We start from the raw sequence: 27636 nt of genomic DNA, 5'->3' as shown, positions 1-27636 counted from the left end.
AGTGAAAGGCAGCAGGTAGAATCCAGCTGCATACAAATGGGAATCACATGTTTAAACACAGGGAGGAGATTTTATCAGCTAGGTAATTTCACACCTTTACTCAAACTTATGTTTTCCCACAGGAGAGGAAAACTAGAAATTAAAACAACAAACCCAAAAGGTTCTTTTTTTGTTGTACATATGTGTTTTTTCTAAATCCAAATGCAATACTCAGGAGGCCAGCCCAAAACAGTTGTTTTAACAAGATTAGCTCATTTCCAAATCTCTGGTACTGTTTTTTGGCATTCAGATTAACATGCCTGTGCCAGTTCTCCCCAAGTGACAGTGCTTCTGAAATCTTTCATGTTTTACAGCCAGTCTGTGTTGTCCTCAGGATTTTGCTCCACGGATACATCACTTCATCAGGGTGGGGTGGGGGAGGCCAGACAGCTTCTCTGCCCTTTGGCACTGTAGGGCCACTTTCTGACAGGGCAGCTTATGTTCCCTTGGCACCAGACGATTTGCGTGAGAAGACAACAAAAGGAGGCGGGAGCTGTGGGGTAGGAAACACAGTCCTCTGTCAGTGCTCTGAAAAGATACCAGTGCTTTCTGAGGCAAGAGCTATGGAGAGATGGCATTTATCCCATTCACTGTTAATTACAGAGATATGGCAGCCCTCATTTCTTACAGATTCTGCAACATTGGCTGTTCAGGACCCTAGGAGGACTCGCTTGTCATTGTTAGCTTGTGGCTAACAAAGGGAGAAGGAGGTTTAAAATAGGGTATCCTTCATTGCACAACCATGCATTGACTGTTTACCCTAGGAAATGCGTTCTTCCCTGGCCATCTTTTGGTAATTGCTTCACGCAGCCTGCAGCAGTGGTGCTACAGCAGTGGTGAAAGAGCCTTGACATAAGGTGGTCTCTGACTGCCCAAGTCAGGTGCCTCCTTCAACAGACTTGGCCCTGGGGACAACTGGAACACAGAGTTTGACAGGATGGTCAACTAGCTTGGAAATATGGCCAAGACTCAGACGGGGCTGTGTTAAGACAGCTCGCCAGGAGCTTGTGGAACTCTAGTCCTGTGTGTTGTGATTTTTGCTGACAGTTAGCTTGAGAAGCAAAGATTGATCAGACAACCAGACCTGGCTTGGCCAGGCAGTGCAGATGTTACCTACCAGGCAGGCACAGAGATTTGGTTGGTGTTTGCCTTTTGAGTGGGAGGAAGATCTCTGATGAGACTCTGAAACATATCCTTGCTCTCTAAGTGCTACCTTCCACTGTGATAGCTACCTAGCATGGTTAGTTCAGCACAGCAGAGCAATTAAGAGGCATGAGATGCAGTAAGGCAGGCATTTAGAAAAACATCATTTCCTAGTGTCCCCAGTAAAAACTTAAACAATGGCAGTAAATTTGATTCCAAGTGCATGGTTATTTTGTGTATTGCCCACCTGGACTCAAGTCACAATTTTCTTGCCATTTCTTCAGTGGCATCCCAACTAAGAGGTGCAGAGGAACCTGATCGGCTTAGATAACACAGTAGAGACTGCCCTGTACATGCTAATGGTTTGCTACATAACTAATAGAACTGGAAGGAAAAATACAGTGTCACAACATTAAAAGCTTTCTCTTTTCCAAAACAATGTGAAGGCAAACAACCAAAAAAGGAAGTTTCATTCAGCTTGGAGGAAAAAAAATAGGTTGCTTGTGACCATTTAATTTGTTTCAATTCAGCAGAGTTCTTTTTCTGGTTTTCAGGCACTGCTGTCCTGGTAAGGGGAAAATTTTGCTACCCTTTCTTTACATTTGCGCCAGAACAAAGCTTCACCTCCTGGAAATGCACAAATTGATTGGATCTTCCTGTAATTAGTATACTTACGCTTTGGTGTCCTTGATAGGGTTGACCCTTGCTCTAACATCACCTGCTTCTAGTGGGGTGTCTGTGCAGCCTGTTGAAGGCTCTGGCACATGCCCATGCCCAGACAGAAGCCATCTACAACCTAGAAGCACATGACTGTGCTGACCCAGATAGACCAGTCTGAAATGAATGGCAGAGAGAGGTGTAGATAATAAATGTTTGCTATGTGAAGTTAATTCCAGGAACTTAACATGGCAGGCTTCAGAACATACCCTTTTCTTGCATGACCACCAAGTAAGCTGCTTGGTAGGGGCTTGTTGTCAGATCTCAAATCCACCAAATTTGCAAAGCAATATAGTAACAGTGTGCTCCTATTAGGTTTTAAGAACCCAAAACAAATCTGTGAAAAACAAATTAATTCTTAAAACTGCTTGATGCTGTTTCTTTAACAACTGAGCTATTTACTGAAGGTTAAAATAGTCTTGTATTGTATTAAACTGTGGTCACATCCCTGGTATTCTGCATAATTTGTTTAAGACATGTTTTGTTTGTCAGCAGTCAGTAAAATGAACCCACACATGGGTATTTTCCCATGATGAGGGAATTTTGAGATGGCAGAGACCTGTTAGATCATTTGCTCCATCTCCCAGCCAATGCAGAACTGGTCCCAGTAGTGCACTTGTGAATGCTTTATACAGTTTGTTTTAAAATTTTCAAGATGGGAGCCAGATCCCTCTTCTGAGAGAAACATTTTTCCTGACTTTCAGGTCAGTCCTGTCTTGCTGTCTGTGTTGCCTCCTCTGCCATTCTTAGAACTGCAGCTTCTTGGCTCTGCCATATGCTACTGGGGTAAATTGTTACTAGTGCACTGGATTGCACCACTACTACTGCTGCTGCTGCTGCTGCTGCTGCTGCTGCTGCTGCTGCTGCTAGTCAAAGGACTGAGGGTTCAGACATTTCTAAAAGGTCACCATGCACAAAACAGAGAGAAATGAGACTGCAGATTCTTCTGCAAATTATTTGTCCTTCCCTATAAGAGATTGGTACATTCCCAGTTTCCAACTCTTTTACCCTGTTGATGAGGCTGGCATCACCCTGGCTGCTCTCCTCATCTTCTGAACTCTTCTGTTCCTCATCAGATGTGATGACCTCCACAGGTATCACAGAGACCGGGCACACCTTGTAGGGCTCAGTGTAGGCACTGCAGAGAGAAAGAATAGACCCACTCATGAGCACCATTCTCTGACACTTGCTGTTGCTCAGATGTGACAAATCTACACGTTGCCTAGAAGATAACTAGTCAGGGTCAGGGGATCCTTGCAAGCCTGCTAGACTAGGAAAGTAAGATTTCTTGAGGGCTTGTTTTTTGCTGCCAAGTGTACTAGCAACCGAAAGTTCAGCAGCAACCAAGTTTTTAGGTGAAGCATAAAAGGGGGCTTTGAACGGAGCACTGGGAAGTTAACTGAACTTGTTGAAGCTTCGCTAAAAGGGTAATGTTCTGGCTAAGTTTGGAGCAAAAAGTTTGACTGAGCTCATGCTTAGTTGTAACTAGAACTGGTTTGTTCTTCCCAAAATAACCCGTCAAAATGAATGTAATAAAATTACACTAACATCTCAGTGTTACACCTCAGATATTGTAACTATAGGTTTTCTGGGAAAACATCAGAAGGATAAAAACAGTATAACTGTAATACCAGTAGCATCAATTAAAGCACTAGAAACTCAGATCTCAGTATTCTTGAATTGTTCCTAGGGAATTAGAATTTACTTCCAAAAAGCCAGAGGGACCAATGTGATGATAATACCTGGTGTAGTTCTGGTATGTGGTACAGGCTAGAGGCTTCACAGAATTAATTTTCTTTTAGAAAAAAAATCTATTTTAAAATTAAAATTACCAGTGATTGCAAATCATCCACAAGGTTTGACTGGAGTTAGGTTCTGAAGGTGGTGGCTTCTCTTTGAGTTAGAATGATGTCTTTGGTGATCTGAATTTGCCTAGGTCCAGGTCCAAATTCCGGACGCTGGATCATTTTAAACTTTTGTTTGCTGCAATGGAAGCAATCTTGCAAGCTTTGTTCCTGTGCAGATACTCACAGGCTCTGTTCAGGTTATCCCTCCATCTTGGAGTCTTACTCCAAATGCTTAGAGTCTTACAATGTGCCATGCTTCCTATAATTTAATCATTCAAAAATTTTTAAACTGAGCATTATTCAGTTTATCAACCATTTGAGTACCAGCTTCACTGCCAACGAATTTTGGTCCTGGAACACAACACTCAATTTTCCAGCATTGGTAAATGGTGGACCAAATGCACAGATGTCCATCTGTTTCTGCCTGATTTTACTCTGCTTTTCACAGAATCACAGAGGATTGAGGTTGGAAAGGACCTCTGGAAATCATCTAACCCTCACTCAATCTCCCCACTCCAGCAGGATCACTTAGAGCATGTTGCACAGGATCGCGTCCAGGCAGGTTTTGAGTATCTCCAGAGAAAGAGACTCCTAAACCTCTCTGGGCAGCATTCACAGGATCGTTCATTACATTCAAGGATCAGATTAGTTCTTTTAGACACAGTGTCATACAGGGATTTTATATAAAACTGATTCATGACAGTGGTCCCAAGCCTTTTACAGATTTCTAGGAATATGTTCCTACATTTGGCCAGCCAGGCAAGGCTGTTGCTTTGAGAGACAAAATCTGACATCTGCATGTGTTACACTATGTAGCTTGGCTGACGAAATTGGTCTGTAGTACTGACCTGCCTTCCTCAGTCTATACAATTTCCTTAGTTATTATTTCCTCTAAAACATTAATTTGATTTTGCAGCTCTGCTTCATCTCTATTTTTCTTTAACCTTCTTCTTAGGGACCCCAAATGTCAACAAATCCAGAGCCTCAAAGGCTGTACCACTGACATGAGGCTGGGAACAGAGGGGTTAATGTAAACAGAAGGGCAGGGAAGGCAGAGACTCTGGAGGCTGGTGACCAGACTCACATTTCCTTTTGGAAACGAAACTGCCTACATTTCTGCTTTTAAGCTACCAAGAAGGTTCTTGTCTCTTGCTCAGGTGGGGCCATCACCCTTGTTTTCATGCACAGAGGCGAGGAGCTTCTGCAAGCTACCCACTGTGTTTGCCGTGGCTGGCAAGGGGCTGAGCAGCCATGCTGTTGCTAGCCCTTGCCTTCCTTTATTTGATACTAGCATCTACAGTTTTTCAGTGTGGGCAGCATCATGGCACTTCTGAAACCCTGACTAGCTACAGCAAAGAGCCTCTGTGGATTAGCTCCACCCCTCATTTCCACACTTCTATTGATGCTAATTACTTTATTACTTATGGCTTATTCTCAGCCATCCTCAGTCCCTCTTCCATGCCTCGAAGATCGTTAATGCTAGTGGAAATTTTTCTAATGAAAAAAGTGTTGTAGCTGTCTGCCAGAGAAAATCCCTTGCAAATTGCAAGTAGTCTTTTAGATTGCTCCCTCTAAAAGCTGAACAAAGTAAGCTGTGAGTAGAGCAAGGAAATGGTGAGCAATACTGGCCCAAAACTGACACTACGTACATGACCTGGTAATGTCATGTCCACCTCTGCATGGTGGTAAGAACACCTGCTTATTCTCAGGACACACTGTTGCATGCATGGTGTCCGCTGTGCAAATGATGGCAACTCTAATAACTGCCTGGATCTTTTCTGTGATATCAGTGAACCAGTCAAAAGCTCCTTTACTTACTACCACATGAGTTATCAGCAAACTGCATGTCACTCCTGTTTTGCAGTTCTTTCTTGCACCCAAGATGAGCACGTGGCTTTTCCTGTTTGTGCACCCTGCTCTGTTTACTATGTCATCTGCAGTCAACAGGCATGTTCTGCATGGGGGCCGCAGAGCCCATAAGGGCAGACATAAGTGATTAAACCAAGATCAGAACTGTGCCTCAGCTCCCAGAGAAACCATTCAAAGCACAGCCTGCCTGATGCTGAGCTTCTGCATCCTCAGGTATGCGTGCTCTGAGTCTAATTCCACTGACACAGGGAATCAGACCATGGAAAAAACAATGTATATGACAGAAGATGCATGACCTGCCACTAGAGCCTCTTACAAGTTATTTTGCCTCATTAGCTGTGGCAAGGATAGAGATAATGAATTTTACCCTGTGTAAACATAAAGATGTAAGGAAAGATCTCTCCAAAATGCAGTGTTTTTCTAGCTGTTTCCTCTAGTCTTGCAGTTTCCTTTGGTGCAGGAAGCCATGAATCAAGGAAAATACTGTGCTCTGCAGTGCAGTGTACTGTAAGGCAAAGTACTGCACGATCTTTACAGATCCCACATATTTCACTTTATAGCTGTCTAGATGCACGTTCCTGTTTAATTCACTAGCAATTCATGTGAACTATCTGCACACTGCGCAACTAGACGGAAGCACACAGACATTTCATTTACCTGATTTCTGCTGGTGATACACAGAAATCTAAGATCTCTTCCTTTGTCAAAGTTTGTCCAGTGTAAGGCTCAGACCACAGAGAGGCTTTTCTTAGTTCTCTCCAAGCAATGGCCTAAGGCCTGTCAAGTGCTTGTTCCACAGACTTCGGAAGAGATTGTAATGACAAACTCAGCTGTCCAAGGTGCATCATGTTATTACAGTGATGATGACATGATGATTCTATTTTGATGCTTAGGCTGCTGATCTCAACAATCCTAGGCCACCAGACAAAGCTGAAAACACAGCCTGTCTTTTTAGATACTCAATTCTTTCCCTCTCCCTTCCAAAAAAGAGCAATTTGTGACTGAACAGTCCTATTTTTGCATAACTGTTTTGGCCATTTCTGGTTAAAAATACCTACAAGTTAAAATATGAAAAAGTCTCTCAAATCCCAGCTTGCTCTGTCACTTTCAGGTTCTAATTTACCCATTTAACGCATTCATGATTTGCCCATTTAATGCATTCTTTTTGGAACCACTGTGATCCCAAGGGGAGGACAGACTTGAAAACGTGAAGCTTCCTGAAAGGGGTGAATACTGATAATAGCAATAATTATATAATTAAAGTAATTCTTTCTCGTCATTCCCTGATGTATTTTTGAAATGACAAGTGATTTAGAACTACTTGCAGAACAGAGAGAAAGGGAGGTATTAATAAGGTACGATTTTCTGAGTTTGTAGATATTCTGGGCACATGAACTGCACAATTGCAAGTGCATTCCTTCTGCCACCATTCATATTTGACTCTGGTTATTTACGATGGTCAATAGCTCTCCTTTTGCGATGGATTATTTGCTATAGCTCAAGAATTTTAAGCAGAAAGAAAAAAATGAAAAAGGCCAAGGAACTGGGCTGAAGAAGGGATTAGCAGGACAGTAACACAGAAATAAGTGCTTTTAATATTCCTTTGACAGATTCAGACAACAGATTGGTGTAAGACCCAGAGAATAATCTCCTTTTGAAGGACTTTTCTGACTGCATAATGGATCTTGTCTCCTGTTTCCTAAACCATACCCAATATGACATGTAAGAGACTTGATGTGAAAATCAAGAGCAGTGACTTTAGATGTTTTTTCTGGATACAAAAGGTCTGATGCAAACACTCATTCTTTCATGTGTGCGTAGATACATACATGCAAAGCCATTCGCTTCCCACTTAATGTTATCTTATGTTTGCTAGAAGTGCTGCTGCCATGATATGAAGTCATGATGTGCTAATTGCCTAATGAATGATTTCTTGCATTATCCTTTCTCTGGAAAAGCTGAGTGTTGAACACTGATAGAAAGGTGACTGTGGTAATTCTTCTGGTCTTCATGGCAATGTGATGAAATAAGTTGTCATAAAAAGATGACGTGTAGTTACACTGCTTTGCAGTAGAAAATTCAGTTCCCATTATAATAGAGGATTGATCAGACCAGAGCTCAAGGATATTCTGGGACAGAGATGAGCAGAATATATAAAAATCTACAGAGGTTTTAAGCATAGCTTTTCATCAGCTTTCTGCACATGTATCAAAGATTACAAGACGTTAAATCTAAGATTTTACTCCTGCCTCACGAGAAAACCCTTTTTTTGCTTTGTTCAAAACACGTAAGTGTTCTGGATCTATCTGAAATTACTTACTTAATATACAGTCCCATGTTGATCAATATATTCCTAAGACTGATAAAGCCAAAGCGAATATCAAATTGGCAACAAACTCAGTTGATTTTTACTTGAGATCAAGGTTTAAGTCCAAACCTTTGTCTCTGAACATGACAAACTTTAGACTTGAGTCTAGCAGCTAGCTGTTAATGGAAGAGGCCTGTATCACAGATTCATGTGCGTTGATATCCTATTTCAAGCTTGGAAACATTTCTAGCTTGGCCACAAATTTTTCTCAAAATAGGAAATAGCTATCTATTTGTCACTTTAAAGCCTTCTCTTACTTTATCCAGGTAAGATGTATCCCTTTAGACCTAAAATGACCATGAATTTTATTTTATTTAGCCACTATTCTTCCATGTCATATCATAGACCAACCAGTCCCTGCTGTATGGGCTCCACCTGCTGCAGACTGCACCTGCAATACAGCTTTGGTTTTCTGACAGCTCACACTGATTTCTCAGAAACTCAGCACTTCCGTGTCATGATATTTGAGCACATGTGATGGAGTGGAAGGGCGTAATGCCCTTCTGGGCTGCTGGATTGTTCCGACTTGCTGGGGAAGGACCTGAATGAGAGCATTTTACTCAAACCTCCTGATCCTTGATGACTGCAATGAAACAGCACAGAGATGAGTAAAATCTGATACCTGGCAAAACTCAAGTCCCAGCTATCTCCTGTGAAAACGTCTTCACCTGAACTCCTCTCCCCACTACCTCCGCATTCCTCCATCTTGCATGTAAATGCATCCATTAATCTGGCTCCCAGAACTACATAATCAAAGGGCTTATGTGTTCAGTAGGACTGTTGAGGTTGCCCCCTTGTACGAGTTCCTGAGCTCCTGGGTCCCAGTGACACTACTGCAGCCAAGGGAAAGAGGACAATATCTCAGGAACTTCTTACTGCAATTCCCTGCTGATGTGCAGAGGCCTACATAATATTTGAAATAGACTGACCCTCCTTACTCTGCTCCAGAGAAGCTGAGCGGATCATCTTTTAGTCTCTAGCTGACTCATAAGAAGCCACATGCAGACCTGAGTTTTAATTCCATCCCCATGTTATTAACCCCCAAGTGGGCAATGTATTTGTTGCTGTGAATAGTTTATAGCATTAGGATTGTTTTCACTAGGTCAGAAGATGTTTGGATGTTTGCCAGAATAAGGAACAAAATAAATACATGCGTTCATAGAGCAAAATGGTTGGAAATGTTCTGACCTGTCCGGTTCAACATTTTAAGGGTCAGATCAGGTTCTGACCTGTCAGGTTCAACATTTTAAGGGTTAGATCAAGATCAGAACTACTTTTGCTCCTATGCCAAGAAATAAAGGCAAGCAATGCAGTGGATCTTCTCTCTCTCTCTACTTGGATCATGGAGACAAGCATGTAACCATAATCATAGTCAGTTGCTCTGTATTCGAGGTTCCTTGTTTGTATAGATGTTGTAACCCATTGCTGGTTTAACAGAGCAGATATTTAAATACTCTCTCATCAGGAAAGAAGAGAGAAAAGGAGATGTGATTGAAGGGATATCTACTATTTATGTTCCTTTCTGGGGTATGAAAATCAAAAGCTTTGCAGTGGGGGAGGAGGGAGGGATAAATGATCTTCGTGACTCCATGGGTACTACAAGGGCGTAGAGTTCATATCTGCTAGTCAGAACTGCCTGTAGATGATCCTAGTGCTCATCTGCTCCCACCTGTGAAAGATGGGCACACTGCACTCTGCTATTTCTTCCACACTGTTGACATATTTTTGAAACATCTGCTGATGAAAAATGGACTTACAGAGTTCAGGGAAAACATTCATGCTGGTCAGAAAATCAAATCTTTAAAAAACTTGATTTTTGACATTTTTGAACCAGAAGACAGTTTTTGGAATGAAAACTTCTCTGGCTGCAATTTTGTAGCACTCCAAAAGATTTTCTGCTTATAAATGGAAAATATTTGTTAAGTTCCAGTAAAACTGCCCATTTTTAATTTAATTTTTACACTATCCCTGTTTCTAACATTGTCAGACTGCTGGGCTATGAGACTCTGATCTTAAAAAGATTTTAAGGGAGTATGTCTGGCAGAAGTACAGGGCTTCAGGAGAACACTTCCCCGAGTACAGAGGAGGGTGGGTACAAAATAACATGTTGCTTTAGTAGTTCTTTTTTTCCCCTCCCTCCACTTGCAGATGAGTGTTTAGCATGTCAGTATCTTTCCCCATTAAGAACTCATTGAAGTAGATGAGCTAGAAGCAGCAGAAATCTGTGGTGTGGCATAGCTTGGAGCTCAGAAGCTAACTCAGCACAAGTGAAAACAAGAGCAAGGCAGGTACAGAACAGCCCCGGAGGCTTATTAACAGCTTAGCCAGTCTCATTTCTCTCTCTGCCTTTTTGCAATTTGTAACCGTTTGTCCCAGCAGATGTAGAATTAAGTTTCCCTTTCTCACACTCTCTCAAAGATGAATGACTGCATTACATTAATGTAAGAACACATTATATAATTTGGGGAGAATGTCTCAGGGTATTGGTGTGATAATAATTATGAGTGGCACTATTAAAGGCTAGTACAGAGCAAACCTTGCAGTATTGCCTATCTGTTGCATGGGCTTTATTTACAGGAGGCCTGCAATCCCATGGCACTGCCTTGTTTTTAAAGAGAAACCCTGAGTTGGTGTTCAGACAGGATGACATGGGTCTGTCATTTGCCCTTTGGAAGGATGCAGGCATGCTTTTACTGCTCATCCTATCCTGGCCTGTCACTCCCTGACTGCTCCAGTCACTCTAGTAGCACTCAGGTCTTCACTTCTGGGAGACTGTATTGCCATAGAATTCCTGAGTAGTACAGCTTTCCTGATACTAGCATACGTTTTGCTTTCCTGAATTTACATCCTTTCCACCCATTTTATACTTACAAGCTTTTGTGCCCTTCTAAAAATCCTCTCTTCTGGAGCCTTGTACTGTGCCCAAGAACTGGTCGCCATGGGAAAATGCTTCCAAGAAGCTTGCTTTCTGCTAATACCATTGCCAGGTGCCGGGAGGATGCAGGGGTGAATGGCAGAGGCCTTCTGAGGCACAGCAGACTTGGGGAAGTTTTATAAAAGGAAGGTATAGAGAGGAATTCTAACTTAGGGCGAGTGCCCTGTATTACCCACAGTGTTTAAACTCTTTTGATACACTCGAACAGTTATCTTAATTGCCTGTTAGTTGTTAATCTTAGTAAAAGCTGCTGTGCTTTTACTAGCAGCAGCTAGTAAAACTGGTGAGACAATCTTAGCACTTGCCAATTGACTATGTAGCTTGCTGTTGATAGTGGTAAACTACCACTACTGGAGGAACTTTCTGACTGAATATTTGAGGATAGAAAAATAAACTGTCTTACTAAGATAAGAAGAACACTCAGATTAATAAGATGTAATCACTGATCATGACAAGAGTCCGTCACTAATTCTAAGGAACTAGGCGGAGCCAACTTTATGCACTGCAGTTCTAAAGCAGTTCACTCTCCACTGATCCTCTGGCCACCTTGGTCTTAGGTGTCTGTGAAAGACCTCATGGTATAATTTGATAAAGAGTAACGCTTCTGTGGACCAACAGTAACTAGCATTGGAAGGCTGCAGTAAAGCCCAGCAGATCCACAGAGTTAAACTGCAAGCTGTAACACAGGGTAACACAAATAGTGAGCTCTGTTGGATAGGACAGGGATTGTCAGCCTGTTTTCTGCAGGATGCATGTACAGATCACAAACCCCACAGTCACAGGTGGCACTCAGTATTTCCCGCTGACATTTTAGTAGTGCACAAACTTAACAATGCAGACAACCTGAGACAAGCACCAACTTTCTGTAAAGGGATACAGAGACATTGAATTAAAACAGCAACTATTCTATTCTGAAAGGAACTCCATTTCAGGAATTGTGTGATCTGTGCCTGTGAGTTTATAACATGTTCTTGAGTAAAAGATTATGAAACTGTAAGATACTATTATAGGCTACAAAAGCAGAGCGAAGTGATGGGCGCAAATGACCTCATGAACCAAGAATGGAAATCAGAGATGTCAGATTAGATTATCTTGTAGCAGTTCTCTGAAGAGCTCAGTGAAGTTACCCTAGAAAAATATCTGAAATATGTTCTCTCTCTCTTATACTGCATTGGACAGTGTCTTCTCAGGAAAATCAGACAAGTTCACTTAAGTAGTTAGAAAAACGTCAGTCAGCCCAACCACATCCTGTTAGAATTCCCAGAGTTTGTTCAGCTATTCAAAAGTATGTTACAGGGAAATAGGGAAAACAGCTACATGCAAAAGATTGTAGTGCTGATGCTCCTTCTTTACTGATAGTAGCAAAGTGCAGATGGGATCTATAAAGTTATCTGAGGCAGTTAGGCACATATAATCCCATTGAATTCCAGTTCCTGTAAATGCCTGGTAGCACAAGCTTACTAGTGAAGGTGTTTTTAACTAGTTTTGCACTGAAATTCTCAGAGGTATTCTTGTGGTTAGTTATAAGACTACACCTGTTATGGTGTAAAGTAAAGGTTATCCTATTGTTCAGGTGGAGAAACTTTGGAAACCACTTCAGCTAGATCTGTCCATCTGTGCTCTGAAACTGTTCTTGAAACAACTTTGGCTCACATAGCTTTTCAAGCTGAATCCAGTGTAATACTCAGCTAGCTATCTTAGGTATGCAGAATTTTTTTCATTTGGACCAAATGTATTCTGATGTCTCCTAGTTACATATTTTGTTACCGTAATTTGGAAACACTGAAAATACTACATCCAAAGCCAGAGGTCATTAATATTTGTTCTCCATTTGTTGTTTCCTTCCAATCTACATACGTGTTTAATTTAAGTAGTTGCACTAAATTAGTTACTCCTTATTTATTCCTAGGCACTCTGAGAAGATACTGTGTGTCTCTGTATTGCCCTTATTTTGATTTCTGTGCTGTTTTTTCTGTGCTGTAGAATAAGGGAGCACTTCCTCAATGTGACTGCAGTTCTGCACTACTCACAATATTGGCATTTAGGGCAGCTGTTGAACCTGCAGAGTATGGGTTCTCTGGGTAGCTACAGTCTCCTGGAAACTTCATTTTGTGCAGCACTAGAGCCCAGTAGTGTCAAGCTGCACTCCCAAGAAAGCCCTGAGCTCTTTGTCATGGTCAGTGAAGCCTTGGATTAACTCATGATTTGTTACACATGGCAGCACCGATGAATTGCAATTATCAAAGATCTAGATAAGTTTCTGCAGCCTCGCTCCCAGTCAGACTCATGTAACTAGCATGGTGCATTCTCCCTGCTGCCAGCTCTCCTCATCAGAGACTCTTCTGGGCACCACTGGCCAAATGCTGCTGCTGTCATATGCGTGCTCATCTGTGTGTACATCTCTCGGGCACCTTACTAAAGCAGCTGGGACAATGTCTTGATATTTTCGAGTGCACTGTTGTAAACACTTAACGCCACCTTCCTTGGGATGCAAAAACATCTTGATATGTTTAAACATCACACTTTAATTACTTGTAACTCAATCAAATAACAGCATCATGAAATGATTGTACAAGCAGGGGTTTCTGTTCAGACTTTTACTTCCAGGTGTTCACAAAATTGGGAGTCAGGTAGTTGTATTCTCAGTTGCTGAGAATGCTTAACTGTTAAGATAGGCTGTTAAACCAGGTCTCTGTCTTCACTGCAGCATTTGTAATCTCTTCAGCACAAACTGAGGCCAGCCTTCTTCTTCATGAGAAGTAATGGATCTGAGTCTTATCTCCCTAACCTAGAGATTAACAGCTATATTCCATGTCTCCTATACACTTTGCTGAGAGAGATGCTTTGAAAAATCTCTGTAGAGTGGTCGAAAATACCATGTCACATACAAGAACATCAGAGATGATCATTCCTGCTATTCCAGTAGAAATGTTGGAAGTACTATGTCCTGTTTGAGTGGTAGGAGCTGAGGGGAATGCCTGTGTGAGCAAACATTTGACCTTCAGGTACCTGAAACCAGTTTTTCCATAGCTCCCAAGTCCTCTAATCATATACCACTCAAATACACCATAAATCTAAACATGCTTTTAAGGGAAGGTGACCTGTGTTACCTCACATGCGGCTTGTGTGTCAATGGACATACATTTTTTCAGGCATCCAATTTTTTCTTTCTTTCCACAGGGCCCCTGTCTCCTGTCATTTCCTTGACTCCCCGCCACCTTGAAAGAGTAAGCAGTGAGGGCTGCAGCTTTGCTGGGAAGGCATGTGAACAGAGCTGATTATGAAAATTTCTCAGTCAAAGAGTTGGATAGGCCTCATGAGATAGATACCTCCAGTGTGATATCTTCATGATCAAGTGTCTTCTGCAAAGGTCAGTGTCATTGTTATTGGGAAATCTGGTTAATATATCTGGTTAATAACTCATTAACAGCTGTAAATTATAAAGTGAAGCAGAACTTCAGAAGGAGTGCCCTTTGGTTTCTATAGAGGGGATTTTGAACAGTTCCTGATAAGAAAACCCAAGCAATTCTTTATATTGATCTAGAAATTGGTCTAGAAATTATATAAAAAAATCCATGCACAGACATGAATGACTAGGGAAAATTACCTCCAAATAGCTGATGGGGCTATTGCAGCCAGGGATCCAGGCCAGATTTAGTAGAGTCCCTCCTTTACTGGCTTAGAAAAAATGAAGCAGTTTGGGAGGGGGAGTGCAGTGTGAGCATATAGAGCTGCAGACATTATCAGTAGAGACTGCAGTTACACACCTTACCAGCAGGTCTTAGTGCTTTGAATTACAAATTCTGCTGCTTATATAAACCTGGAACACAAGTTGTTAGATGTTATCTCAGTCCCTTCCCATTTCATTTGCTTTCTCCCTGAAATCTTGATCAAGCAGGACAATGCCACTACTTCACAGCTGATTAGCAACTGACTTTCAGTCTTTCCTGGAGTAGTCTGTTCGAAGCTGGTATGAGCTGCTGTATGGAAACTGCTGTAGCTTGAGCTACCAGCACTGCAGTGTTCCACAGTTAAGGCACCATCTGGTTGTTCCCTAGGACCCAATTAAGAAAGGCATATATTGTCCTGGTGTAGCAATCCCTTCAGCGATGGGGATGTAAGGTTCATCCATTGAATCCTGTGAATCCATTGAGTCTAGAAACTCAGCGCTACAAAAAGCTGTAGTACTTTTGAGGGCCGCAAAAATGCACACAGTGAATAAAAATATCCTTCCTGACTGCTGTGGATAATCAGCATGGATTGGATATAGGTTAACAAGATGATAAGATGATTTTTTGGCAGCGGCCACTATTTCTTTGTGTTAAATTGCAAGGAAAAAAACCACAACAACCCTCAGCAGTGTTTTACATATTCTTTCACTTAAGTTTTTGTCATATTCCTGCAAATAAATGCCTCTCTAATGGGTTTAGGAATGTTAATAAATAAATATATCTGCCACAAAAGGATGTCTTAGCTTCACTTCATTTCACTTCACTGTCATTTCTTCTCAAAGCCCAGTATCTTTAAAGACCTGCTGCAGTAACATCAGTGTATATTTTAAAACATGGTTGTTAATCAACTACAGCAGTTTTATCTTTTTCCCTCAGTATTTAAATGGACTCTGAAACTTAACGTGACTTATAGAGCATTTTCACACATGCACATAAGTACATGTAAGATGATACTATGCCAAATTAATTACCTTAAACTACCTCTGGCAAAAGGCTAATTTTTTTTAGAAAACCAACCATAGTAATTTTATATATGTATGTCATAAAACTTCAAAGCCTCTGTAAAAGGAGACTTGTGCTTCTTTATTCTGCTAAATGATACTTTGCTTTAGCTCATTAAAAGCACTACTAAGTAAAACTTACTGCAAGCAATAAACTTCAATGCAGTGGGAAATGATAATAAAAGTGTGGGTGTGGAGAAGAAGAGGAGTAGTTTCATAGCTTATAGTGTCTCAATAGATACTGTATTCCCCAATTAATTCTTTTGCTAATAGCAATGATATGGCTGAATGAGAGCAGATTGCAGACACATTTTCTACTGCTCTCCAGCAATTGCCCGTAATGATTTCAAGAGTTAGCCAGCACAAGAGAGGAAGCAGTGGACCTTCTGGGACAGTCTAACCTTAAACTGACTGAATCAATGCAGGAAGAGGAAGTGCAACAAAAGACATTTTATTTAGTACCACCGACATCATAATTAGCAGGGCTGCTGATAGCTACAGAGTAGGGAGAAGGTATATACATGCAGTCTCAGTAGCTGCCCATGTACCTTCACCTGTGAACAGGTATTGGTACATCTGGAGAAGAGTTTTCTGGAATCCACAGACTCTCTGCTTCAGTAAGAGTGTTTATATTTGACCTCAGAAGAAAAGGATCTGTGGACTGAGCAGGATTGAGGAGGATGAAGCCATCAACAGAAGGAAAGCTGAACTGATCACTGTAATAGCTCTGGCTACCTTGCTAAGAAAGTCAAAAGACATCTACGGTCCCTCTACAGTGCAGGCTGAGATGAATTTCATGGTGTGTGCATGGGAAGTGAAGGAGCTTGTGGAGATACAAAACAGGCATGAGAGCTCACAGAATGTGATTCACAGACTGACAAATACTATATTTTGCCTAACTTGAACATGTAATTCTCAAAGAGATACTTGCATTTTTTCATAATTTCTGCACATATCCTTCAAATGATCTTAGAAATTCCTTCCCCTTCCTCAGCAATGAGTAAATCAATTCTTTAGGATTTATAAAATCTATTCAGTCAGCATTAGTGAGATGTAAGAATTTAACTGGGGGATTTAACAGTGGCAAGCAAACCCAGTCAAGATAGAATCATAAAATGAGTAAGGTTGCAAGGGACCTCTGGAGATCATCTAGTCCAACCTCCCTGCTCAGCAGGGTCACCTAGAGCGTGTTAGACAGGGTTGCATCCAGGCAGGCCTTGAATATCTCCAGAGAAGGAGACTCCACAGTCTCTCTGGGCACTCTGTTCCAGTGCTCCGTCACTCATAGTGAAGAAATTCTCCCTCACGTTCAGACAGAACTGCCTGTGGTTCAATTTCTGCCCATTGCCTCTTGTCTCGTCACACGAGGCAACTGAAAAGAGTTTGTCCCCATCCCCTTGACACCCTCCCTTCAGGTACTTAAACACATTGATAAGATAGTTATAATAAAGGCCAGTGGTTCAACTCCTAGGAAAATCACGTTTTTATATCCATACACAGCACAAATGTCCCTGGCCATATGTTCATTTCCTGGCCACACACACAAGCGATACCCTGATTCCTTGCTTAGAGTCACCAACTGCTTCACGCACACACGCAGAAAAAAAGCCTAATTGATGGAAATCTAAGTTCCTAAGCTTCAGGCCTACCACTTCCACTAGGTGATGTAAGTTCTTTGCACCAGCCTGGATCAGATTGCCTACAGTTTGCTTTTAATGAATCTTTACATCAAGTGGTACATCCTAAAGAAAGGCTCATTTATCTCACCTGCCTTCTGCTTCATGGTCTTTGTTCCAGTAGTGATCATGAGGGGCAAAAGGGAATGTTCTTTCCCATAAGGTATTTGTGTTAATGTATCCCTGGTGCTCTCAGTTACATTTTATGATTGCTGTGGAGCACGTATCTTTTCCATCAACTGGCTCCTTAGACATCTCTAGGCATGTAGTTATCAAGGCCGAAGAGATCTGTAAACCTCTGTTAACAGCAGCTATCAGAATGTACAGAGCAGACAACGCCCCTTCAAATGCCAGTGCAGTAGGTCCATGAGAAACAGCATCTATAAGCTATGCTCATGTGCATCAGAACACATTTGCAGCATATTTCTGCCTTGCAAAGGAACCTGCTCTCTAAGTGTGCTGGGAATTGTTGGCCAGCCTAGAAAAATGCAGTACCTCCCTGAAGCAGTGAGCATTTCTCTAGGGTTCAGATGTTTTGCCATTTTAGACCCAGTGTTCCCCTGACATAAACCATATGGAAGGGAGCAGACCAGTCGGAGACTGCTGTGACTGGACCCATCTCCAGGGCAAAGCGAGTGTGATAGCGGGAGCAACCCCACAGCTCCCCCTAGCCCAACTCCTCAATGCCCCCTTTACTTTCATGACTCCCCTTCAGCAGCAGAGGGATTCTGGGTTTCTTCTAAAATTGCATTTCAGTGTTACAAAATGCAGTTTCTAGAGAAAGAGCATGGTGGTTCGCAGGAGCATAACACACCAGCCTCCACCAGCCATCATGAATTGGCCTCTTTGGAGTAAATTGGTTCTTTTTGGAGGTAGAGTTGAATGTACTCTCAGTCTAAAGACCAGTATGAAAAAAATCAGCACTTAAGGAAACTTTTATTTTGTTTGTGTTTGGACTGAACCCGTAACTTGTCGCTGCAAGGTATATACAATGAAAAGGACGCTCCTAGCTAATAATACTCAGAGGTCAGCCAAAGGATACCATGCTTAATGATTCCCAGAAACACAGTCTGCAGCATATGCTCAGTTTTTAGCCATTGTGGCGGCATTCAGTTAATGACAACTTTCAACAGATTCCCCCCTGCCCTGTTTCACTCTAAATCACCAATTGCTGCCAGTGCAGAGGAACAGAGAGGATTATTTGACATTACCTTTAGTAGGATTCCAAGAACAAAGAAGACACGACCTATTTTTCTGGAGATGGCTCTCTTTTTTTTTTTTTTTTAATCTGTTAAAACTGCAAGTTGGATGATGCAGCCATATTACTGCCAACATACTTGAAGAGCCAAAGAACACTTTGACCCTTGATTGATTTATTCTCTGATTAAATTGATTGATTTCCTGAAAAAATCATGTGGTTACAAAGGTGTCTGCAATGAAGTAAAGATCAAAGCACTATTTGGCTTAAAATGTCACCCCAAGACCAAGTAAAAATGAAAGTGGTTGTAAACCACATGCTTGGTCTCATTCCTACAGTGGAATAACTGCTATTAAAAAGTACATTTTGCCAATAGCTATCAACACATCTCTTACCATATCCACTGTTTTTCCAAAGTGAGAATGGGAAGTGAGTGCATACTCTGGATTTTGGTGGGTAAATGCTGACTTCTACTCTGCCTTTAGTGAGGAACATAACGTCTTTTTTTCTAGTGTTTCACCTGTCCATCAGCCAAACTGAGGCTCTGAATTATTAAATGACATCAGTTCTTTGCTGAAGAGAGACAGTGGCACTGAGTTCAGTTAGGTCTAGATCTACCAAAGTGTCACAACTCTTCACTTAATGTGAACTATAACCTAAATGTTTTTTGGGATCTGTTGGTGACAGCCTTGGAAATTATTGGCCGTGGGTCAGCAAAGCAACTTTGTTGGAATTATCTGGGAAGGTGCAAATGGTTATTCTTTTGCCATAGGGTAAGTCCTCCTGAGTGTACCCACCCTGAAACCAGCCAAGTGGTGCTTTGACCCATGAACTCAAGATATACTCAGTTTACAAATGACAAGTAAATTGTTTGCTCCCATAACCTTTTATCTGCAAATCTAGCCTGTGCCCTTTCTGCCTGATCTGTCATAGAAGCCCTGGCTCTTAACTGGAAATAAGGTTCTGGATGTGGGAGGGAGACCAGAATCTCACTGGGGCACAGCTGGGTTGTGCAAAGCCTGCGCGTAGAAAATTCTCTAAGCGCAGTGACGAAAAAAATTAGGTGGTCCTCTATCACTGATACAAATTGATTGAATTCAGGTCTTTTCTACATGCAGTATCCCTGACTTTATTTTGAAGTTCTGTGGCCAGAAGTTAGTGCTACTAGTTCAAAATATGTCTTTCTTAGACAGTGACTTCTCTATTGCAGAACATTAAAATGATATAAACTCAATGCACTGGCAGTATTTGGGGGAGGTGATGGGGTGCAGAATGACACTGTTATACTAAAATTGTTTATTTCTTTCTTATTTTTACCCCATTTATAAATGATTTTTGGAATGCAGTCTGCGAAAGGAAGGCTCATTACTGAAGGAAATTAAAGCCAATAAAAGGAAATGCCCATTAGTGCAGCCTGTGCTTAGCTTGTCAATTCCCTGTTATGGAAGATACCAAGATAGATATTGCACCTGAAGTCTGAAAAGGAAAAAAAACTGTGTCTGCTAATAACACACATAGCCTGACAAGGAAAGGTAACACTGAGATAATCACATTGCATACTCTGAGCCCTCAGCTCTTTGCCTGGAGAGGTCAGAAAGGATTTTTTTCACTTGCCACAAGCTTCTCCAGTTGCATTTTGCACTTCTGTCCCTGATGTGGCACATGATATAAGAGGAGGAGGGCGTTTTTGGTCAGGTGCACAAGGTTTTGTTCTGGTGTGAATGGCTTCAGGGACAAAACCCTTCCACCTTCAACACCTCCCTCTGGGGGTGCTCAGGGAGACACAGTGCTGGTCTAGTCCTGAAAAGACAGCGAGGCAGGCAGCGAGGAGCGCTTGGCAGGGTGTGCTCCATCTCAGGACAAGTCCTCTGCCACAGTTTTGGCACTACAAGCAGAGGAGGGATAAAGGAAAACCTAACAGTGAGGTTTTGTCAGCTGTGTCCCGAGTGTGCTAAGATGGACGTGCACATCAGTCTGCATCACCTTTGAGGCACCAGCAGAAACCTGCACAGCTAATCCTGTGTTTGAAGCTTGGGTATGAGGACCCTGGGGTGCACTGCTAGCTGCGAGCACTGCTCCCTTTCCTTGGGGCTTCAAACCACTAGGAAAAACAAAGCATCAGTAAAAGCTGGGCACGTCTGAAAACAAATCACTACGTCCTTGAGCCTTGGACAACTGGCACACCCCCTCCCCACTCTCCGAGGGACACTGGGGAGGCAGTGAGCCGCAGCAGTCTCGGCTTGTGCTTGGTCTGGCCTTCCAGCCCTTGTCCTGCATTTCCTGCGAATAGGGAACACTTCCTCCCCGGAGATGACCTGGCAATGAACTAGCAAGGGCTGACGCTCAGCTGCACCACACCCAACACCCCATGATGCCAGAAGGTACAGTGGTGCAGCTGATAATATGTAACAGGTTGTTAAAGGCAGCTTGGCCATTTATAGACTCCTCAGAGCAACTTGTATGTAAGCCACTGCAGAGCTTTTACTTTTGTTAAATCATTAGCTTCACAGGCAGGCAGAGCTTTTCCATCCAGCAACACTTGACAAAGCTTTTTCTCAGGAATCAGTGCAGCTCTTCCTATGGTTTTCTTTTTCCTCTTTCCTTGCTAAGTCCCAACTCTGCTTCCCCAATGCCCTGTTTTTCTATAGTTACTTTTTGCTAGGCTGAGTTCTGCAGTGTTTGAACATCTGAACTGAGATGGGTGAAATGAAGCCATGAGTGCTTGGTAGTGGCAGCCTTCTCCACCTCATGCTGTGAAACTCTTCTCCCTTCCTAGACAATGTAGCATCTGTCTGCATCATGTTGAAACCCTTCATATCTACAGGGCTATGACTTATTTTGGTGACAGTCTGACCTTGGACACGCTGATGTAAACTTGGAAGAGTTTACCTTTACTTCAGTAGAGTCACTTTATATTTATTCTTGTGATCTTTGAGCAGAATATGACTGTCCAGTTCCACTCTGACAGCTCTGTAAGACCTAATCCTCTCGTAAGTCATTGACAGAATAAGCCAACTACCTAGAACTGCATTAATAAGGAAATGGGAAAGATATCTCTTGGAAGAAGTGATCTTCAGCCAGTCACTTGAGTGTCATCTCAGAGTATGAAAAGAAGTAAAGCTCTATGGGAAGACCTCCAGCTGTGGAGCAAGATTGAAATCCCTGCTGCACTACAAATTTTTCTTGAGTATCTTTGGCATGTTACTCAACTTTGGCTTTGGCTGTTAGAGCACTTAATTCCAGAGCAGTGTAGTGTTTATAAAGTCAGCCGGACTGAAGGATTTGGACAGTGTAGGTCCCTATCAGATTTAAAATAAAATTGCTCTATCCATCTTCCTTGGGTGATAGAGTTGCTTCTGTTCCTCCTGTTGACTGCAGGATAAAAGGGATTTCTCTATTATGGTCCAATCCTTAAGTCAGAGTGCTTGGTATCACCAGGATCATACCTACGCTTATTTAACATTATTTGTAGGGTAATGATAGCATTCCTGCAGCCAAGCAGAGAAGCAGAAATCTATCTGGAAGCATTTAACAGTCATGTTTGCTAGTGTTCCTGTTTTTTCTGGCAGAGTTTTGTGAGTTATAGACACAATTTCTTTCAAGTGGCAAGTTGGCATGATTTCTCCACAGATACATGCATTGGAGAACACCAGCAATAGAAGATTTAGGTAGTGCTAATTGCTCAAAGAATTGCAATTAAAAAAATAAATCCAGATAGGCATTTCAGAACATGGTCTGCATACATACATCATTCTGTGGAAGCTTTTCCAATGACACTAGGCAAAACAAAGGCAGGCCTATAGCACACAGTGGGCTTTTCTGGAGATGCTTAGTGTTTGTATTATCAGCTTTGAAAATGTATTCTACTCTTTTACAAGCACAGTAAAGAGTTTTAAAGTTTTGAATAAGTAAGAATCTGTGTCTAGATCTATTTTGTGGCTGCAAAGGAGAACTTTGATTACACCGAGGTACTTAGATCTAGCATATCTTTACAAGTCACATTCCTTGGTGTCTTTAGTCTTGAAAAATACAGCAGCTGCCCTGTACATAAGTCCTGAAATTCAGAGTCCTGCTCGGACTACACTATTGATTCTGCAGTCTTGTCTAGACTGAGATGTGGGAAAACACATTAGGTATCAATTAGGCAAACATAATACTTAAAGCAGGGAATATATCCAACTCATCATAATCCTCTTAGATGATCTAACTTGGCACAATTATTGAGAGATAACACAAATGCAAACTCCAGGAAGGATGCCAGCTTGGAAACACTGTTCGTGGAAAGCAAACATAAAACTGAACTGAAATCAAAATTCATTTGCTGCAGCCAGAATTTTTAATGATCTCCTTATTAATAGAAATCTGAATTCTTGGCACCTGATTCCAAGAGACAGCAGAACTAGCGGAAGACAGAGGGCTTGGTTTTGTGATGGGAAACATTCTTGTTTTTTTAAGTACTGAGAGTTGTGTAAGGAAAGGACATAAAATTAGCATCCCCAAAGCCTTTTTCATCTGTGGGAAAACTGTACTTCCAGAGGAGGTAATGATGACCTTCACTTTCTCTCTTCTTCCTTGTTAAAAAGCAGATTTTGTTTTTAAATATGGAAAAATAGAAATAACATGCCACTAATACTCTCACAGAGTCTGAATCTGCTACTAGATTCAGACTGAATGTAAGAATTTCTTGAAAGTACTGCCTTGTTTAGAAGTGAAATTACAAAAGCCTTGAAGGATAATGAGTTCAAATAAAAGAATTACCTTTAAGCATTATTGATTCCAATTTTCTTTCATCCATGCATAAAATATAACAATGGTTGGTTATATTTTATGCATGGAGGGGAGGAAGGACAGAATATGGAGGTTCGAATGTGATAGTAGAAACAGTAGGACATTTGTGATCTGCAATTGCCATTTCCAGAGTGGAGATGACACTCGTAGTGTGTGGCATCAAGATGTTCCCTTCAATGCAATAACACCAGTCTTTCAGATCCAGGGATATCCAAGATTCAAGAAGAGTTCCCAAGTGTGAAGTGTGATGGCCATTTGATGTTACTATCCCTTTAGATGTAGCTGGCATGCGGCTCTCACAGTGCTTTGCATATTTCTGCCCTGTGATCAAAGAGTTACCATCAAAGCAACTTGGTGCAAACCCCTCCTTTGAAATGAGCTTCAGGATGAGAAAGGCAAGCAATCACACACTGAGCTTAGAGGGCAGTTAAGAGAGAGGTACAAGAGTAGTGGATGCTGATAAGGAGTCAAACTGCAGAAAACAGAAAGTACCAAGCAGCATCTCCCATGCAGGATTGCATACATGTGTACAGGACTGGTTTCTGCTGCCAGAGAAACAAAACAAGAATTTGGATAGCCTCTGCTAGATTTTTTCAGGCTTAAGGAATGATTTTAAGGTTCTGAATCATTAATGGTTCCCAAAGGTAATATTTATGGGAAAAAAGCCATAATGAAATGCTTTTGTAGAACAGTGTTCAGGTGTAGATTTTAAACTCAAGGATTTTGATTTGGGCAGGGCCCCAAAGTGACATTTAACGTTTTCATTTTCATTTTAACAAAATACTGGAAACCTATCAACTCATTCCTTTCAAATTCAAGCCATAAGATCAGCAGTCTGTATTTGGCATGAAATAATCAAGTACATCAAAGTTCTTGCAGCCATGTGAGAAGATCAGGAAAATATTTCTTACTTTAATTTGGATGCCTACTTGACATCAGAAAGTGTAAGAATTTTTCACGACACTCACATCGCAGGTAGATTACAAAGATGCCAGATATGCAGAACCTTATTTATTGAAGTCAGATGTTTATCACTCATGTATCTTTATTGTTAGTTACAAAACTAGAATACTGAAATAAAAGTTCCAAAGAGAGAAGCCCTAATGCATATATTTTAGAGCTACCAAGAATCAAGAATCTCTCTTTAAATGAGGGCCGGAACTTTCTTCTGCTGCATGTAATAATGTGATGAACAAGTCTAAATGCCTAGCCAGACAATTTGTTGCAGACTTAGCTTAAGAGCAAGAGGTTTGAAAGATGAAAACATACACCTTATAAATGGTAAAGGAAGAAGAAGAGATGAGGGGCACTTACAGGAAAGAGAAATAAACCTCTGAAGGATTTTAAATACAGCCTTCTAATTCCTTGAGAGAGCTTGAGTGCTCATCTGTCCCCCTGATCAAATCACCCTGTGTTCATACATCCCATATAGCTCCAACAAATGCCAATTCTTGTCATTCTTTAAGTGGCACCCTCATTGACTTCATTGATTTAGCAGAGAGCTCAGCAAACAGACCAGCATGGAAAGCATAGCCCCAGCCTTCTGCTCTGGGAGTAAGAAGGAGCCAGCCATATAAGCAGCATCAGAAGTATCAGTCCAAGGAGCTTGTGTAATGATGTGGCCAGAAGAACTGAAGCCCTGGCCCAGTTATGACTATTTGAAGCAGAAATACAAAAGACAAGAGGCTGGTACTCATCAAGGGATTTTCTGTGGCTTAACTTTGCTTCTAACTCTCTGTGTGCAAACAGATTTGGAGGTTGCTCCATATTTACTGATTCACTTGTCAGGGGACAAAACTCTCTCTTTGTGTATGTATATTGCAGTCAGAGGCCTGGAGGCATGTCTGTAATGTGGAGACTCCGGCTGTGTCTTTATTGCTCTTTAATAAACAAAGTTGTATGGGTGGCCTGAGTCATTCCTTCTCTGTGTGCTTCACATGTGCCTCTCCCATTCCCATCTCCTGTCATTGTCACTAGTCTGGTTCCAGAGTGAGATGGTCAGGAACTTAAAATTAATTCAACATCAGAAGAGTGAATAGGCTTCTCTGATTTAGCTGTTTGAATGAGGTCAAACAAGCCCCTAGACCAAGAAAAGTAAAGGAGGAGGCCACAGCCAAGATCTGGGAGGAGCATGGTACCAGGCATTGCTGAATTAGGTCAGCTTAAATTGTTTCAGCACCACAGTTTGGGCTTCAGTATGGATTGCATAAGGCCATGGGCTGTGCTGGCTATACATGCTGATGTGTTCTGGATGCACACTGTGCACAGTCCTGCTTTTATCTCTGTAAGTTGTTCTGCAACCACTTTATGCTGTTGACTTTTCAGAGGGCACCATGGGCGGGCAGGCGAGTGTGGCATCCAGTGGATTGGAAAGGCGAACTGTGCAGAGGAAGGTGGTATCCACATGAGCCCTGGAAAATACACTGAAGCTGCATACTCCCATTACAGCTGTGAAAGTATCCAGGTATGCCATGGTACCATCCCGTATTGCGATTTGCTGCACTTGCCCTCTCCCTGCTCATCAACCCCAGCTGTTATTTCTTTCCCTCCTCTGGAATTGAATGCACATCAGCGTAATAGAAGATGTGATTGTGTGAGTGAGTCGTACGCTCCCAGGTGGTTGACTGCATGGCTGATGTGGGGAAATAGCTGATCTGCGTAACAGCCCCTTGGCAGATCAGCATTAAATTACAAACTGTGGTGGTGAAGCCACCAGCAAAAAAAGTTGCAACAGGTCAAGGAGTAACTCTAACCACATGAAAAGGTCTTATCTGGTCCTCTGCCACGTGGTGTGACATGAAGTTTTGCACAGGCACACTGGTTTCTGCCATAGGCAATCTGTTTAGCTATCACTCGGTGAACACCAGTATGTTTAAGCTAGGGATGTGCTGAGAATTTCCAGCAAATCTCCCCAACTTCCCATCAGGGTCCTGCCTTCTGCAGTCCCTGGTTTGATAACTGGCCCTTCACACAGATTTTGTGGTTCAAGTGATGCTATGTTTATCTGTGGGAAAAGTCTTCAGATACCTTTTTGAATGGCATTCTGCTGTACTATTGTTTCTCTTTATGCCTTGAAGCTTTTGAGAGTGAATTGTAATTCCATTCACCTTGCTTTTCATCTGAGACACATCATTTTATACAGGCCATGAAAGCCAAACATTCTAAACTCCTTCACAAGTTAAAGCCATGATAAAAGAGAGATTTTATGTGGCATGTGTAGAATGGTAAACTGATTATTGCTGATAAATAGTAAACTGATCATTATTAACCTGGGTTGCTAGTTCAGTTTGTAAGGAAATTTACCAGGAGACAACTGACCTTCTTTGCTGCAAATTCTAAAATTTAGAAATGTACTTTTGAGCCTCAGAAAACTGAAAATAAGTTATTTCAGATATTTTAGGAAAAAAAAGAAATTGTGTCCATTTTCAGTCATTCTGAGAGCAAAACGTGTTTCTCTTTCTCTCTATGGCCTAGTCTTTTAGGCAGTGGTTTGAGAAAAAGTCAGATTTAACTTCCAGTGCTGACTAGTTCAAAGTGATCTAAGATGAAGACCAGACCTGGACAAACCAAGGGCTGGGTTTTCTATATCTTAGGCTACAGCACGTAGGAGTCTCCCTTAAACTTTGGTGAAACAGATACGTGTTCACACAGAATGCTTTTGTGATTTCCTCATGTGGAAAATGTTCCAGCTTGCTCTATTTTCAGGTGCTAACCTGAATTATCAGAGCAGTCAAGTGATAAATAGTTGTTCAGGTCCTCAGAGGTACAGGTCAACAGAGTTTGTTAGTGCACCACAGGTAAGGATCTGGCACAGTATCATTTTCTCATCCAAATTCAACATATATAGTCACTTTTATGACTATGACATGTTTTCCAGTGTTTTTTCTGACTATGGGCTCTGGATCCATTGACAAAAAGACAATACATACCAAACCAAAAAAGCAACTATCTGATGACATGGCACATATTGCAGATGGGAGACAGCAGAATGTTCCTGATTATTCTTCCTTTGTTTATTTTTGGCAATATGTAACCTAGTCCATAAAACTTGTAACAGAGGTTTTATGTTCTATTTTGGTTTTATTGCCAGTTTTTTATTCCATACTTTCGATGGAAAATACAGCAAGTTCAACTTAATCAATACCGTGCTGCCCTGGAGGTCTCTAAGATTGAAGGGGTGTTACCATTTCGCTGTGCTAGCAGGGTCAGCTGCATTATCAACTCTGTACAGTCAGGTCTGGGAACAAACCAGGGGAAAAATGCAGTGAAGCTGGGATCAGAAGGAAAGCTGTCAGGATGACAATAGTAATATTCTCTATTAAAA

The 27636-nt window shown here is 41.6% G+C and overlaps 1 protein-coding gene across 4 annotated transcripts in view; it reads right to left on the bottom strand.

Annotated features, from left to right (window-relative positions):
• FGD5 (FYVE, RhoGEF and PH domain containing 5) overlaps positions 1-27636 on the bottom strand; it is a 118141-nt gene that overhangs the window by 65982 nt on the left and 24523 nt on the right. For all 4 annotated transcript variants that reach the window (XR_009959648.1, XR_009959647.1, XM_062585174.1 and 1 more), the window contains exon 3: positions 2908-3037. Coding sequence is in view for 2 of the 4 variants with exons in the window: in XM_062585174.1 (XP_062441158.1) it covers positions 2908-3037 (130 nt within the window). In the remaining 2 variants the exon portion in view is untranslated. The remainder of the gene's footprint in view (positions 1-2907; positions 3038-27636) is intronic.

This window comes from Rhea pennata, chromosome 12, assembly GCF_028389875.1.
Source record: "Rhea pennata isolate bPtePen1 chromosome 12, bPtePen1.pri, whole genome shotgun sequence".
Classification (NCBI taxonomy): Eukaryota; Metazoa; Chordata; class Aves; order Rheiformes; family Rheidae; genus Rhea; species Rhea pennata.
The sequence above is the reverse complement of the archived record's forward strand: the minus strand, read 5'-3'. Positions and strand labels throughout refer to the sequence as shown.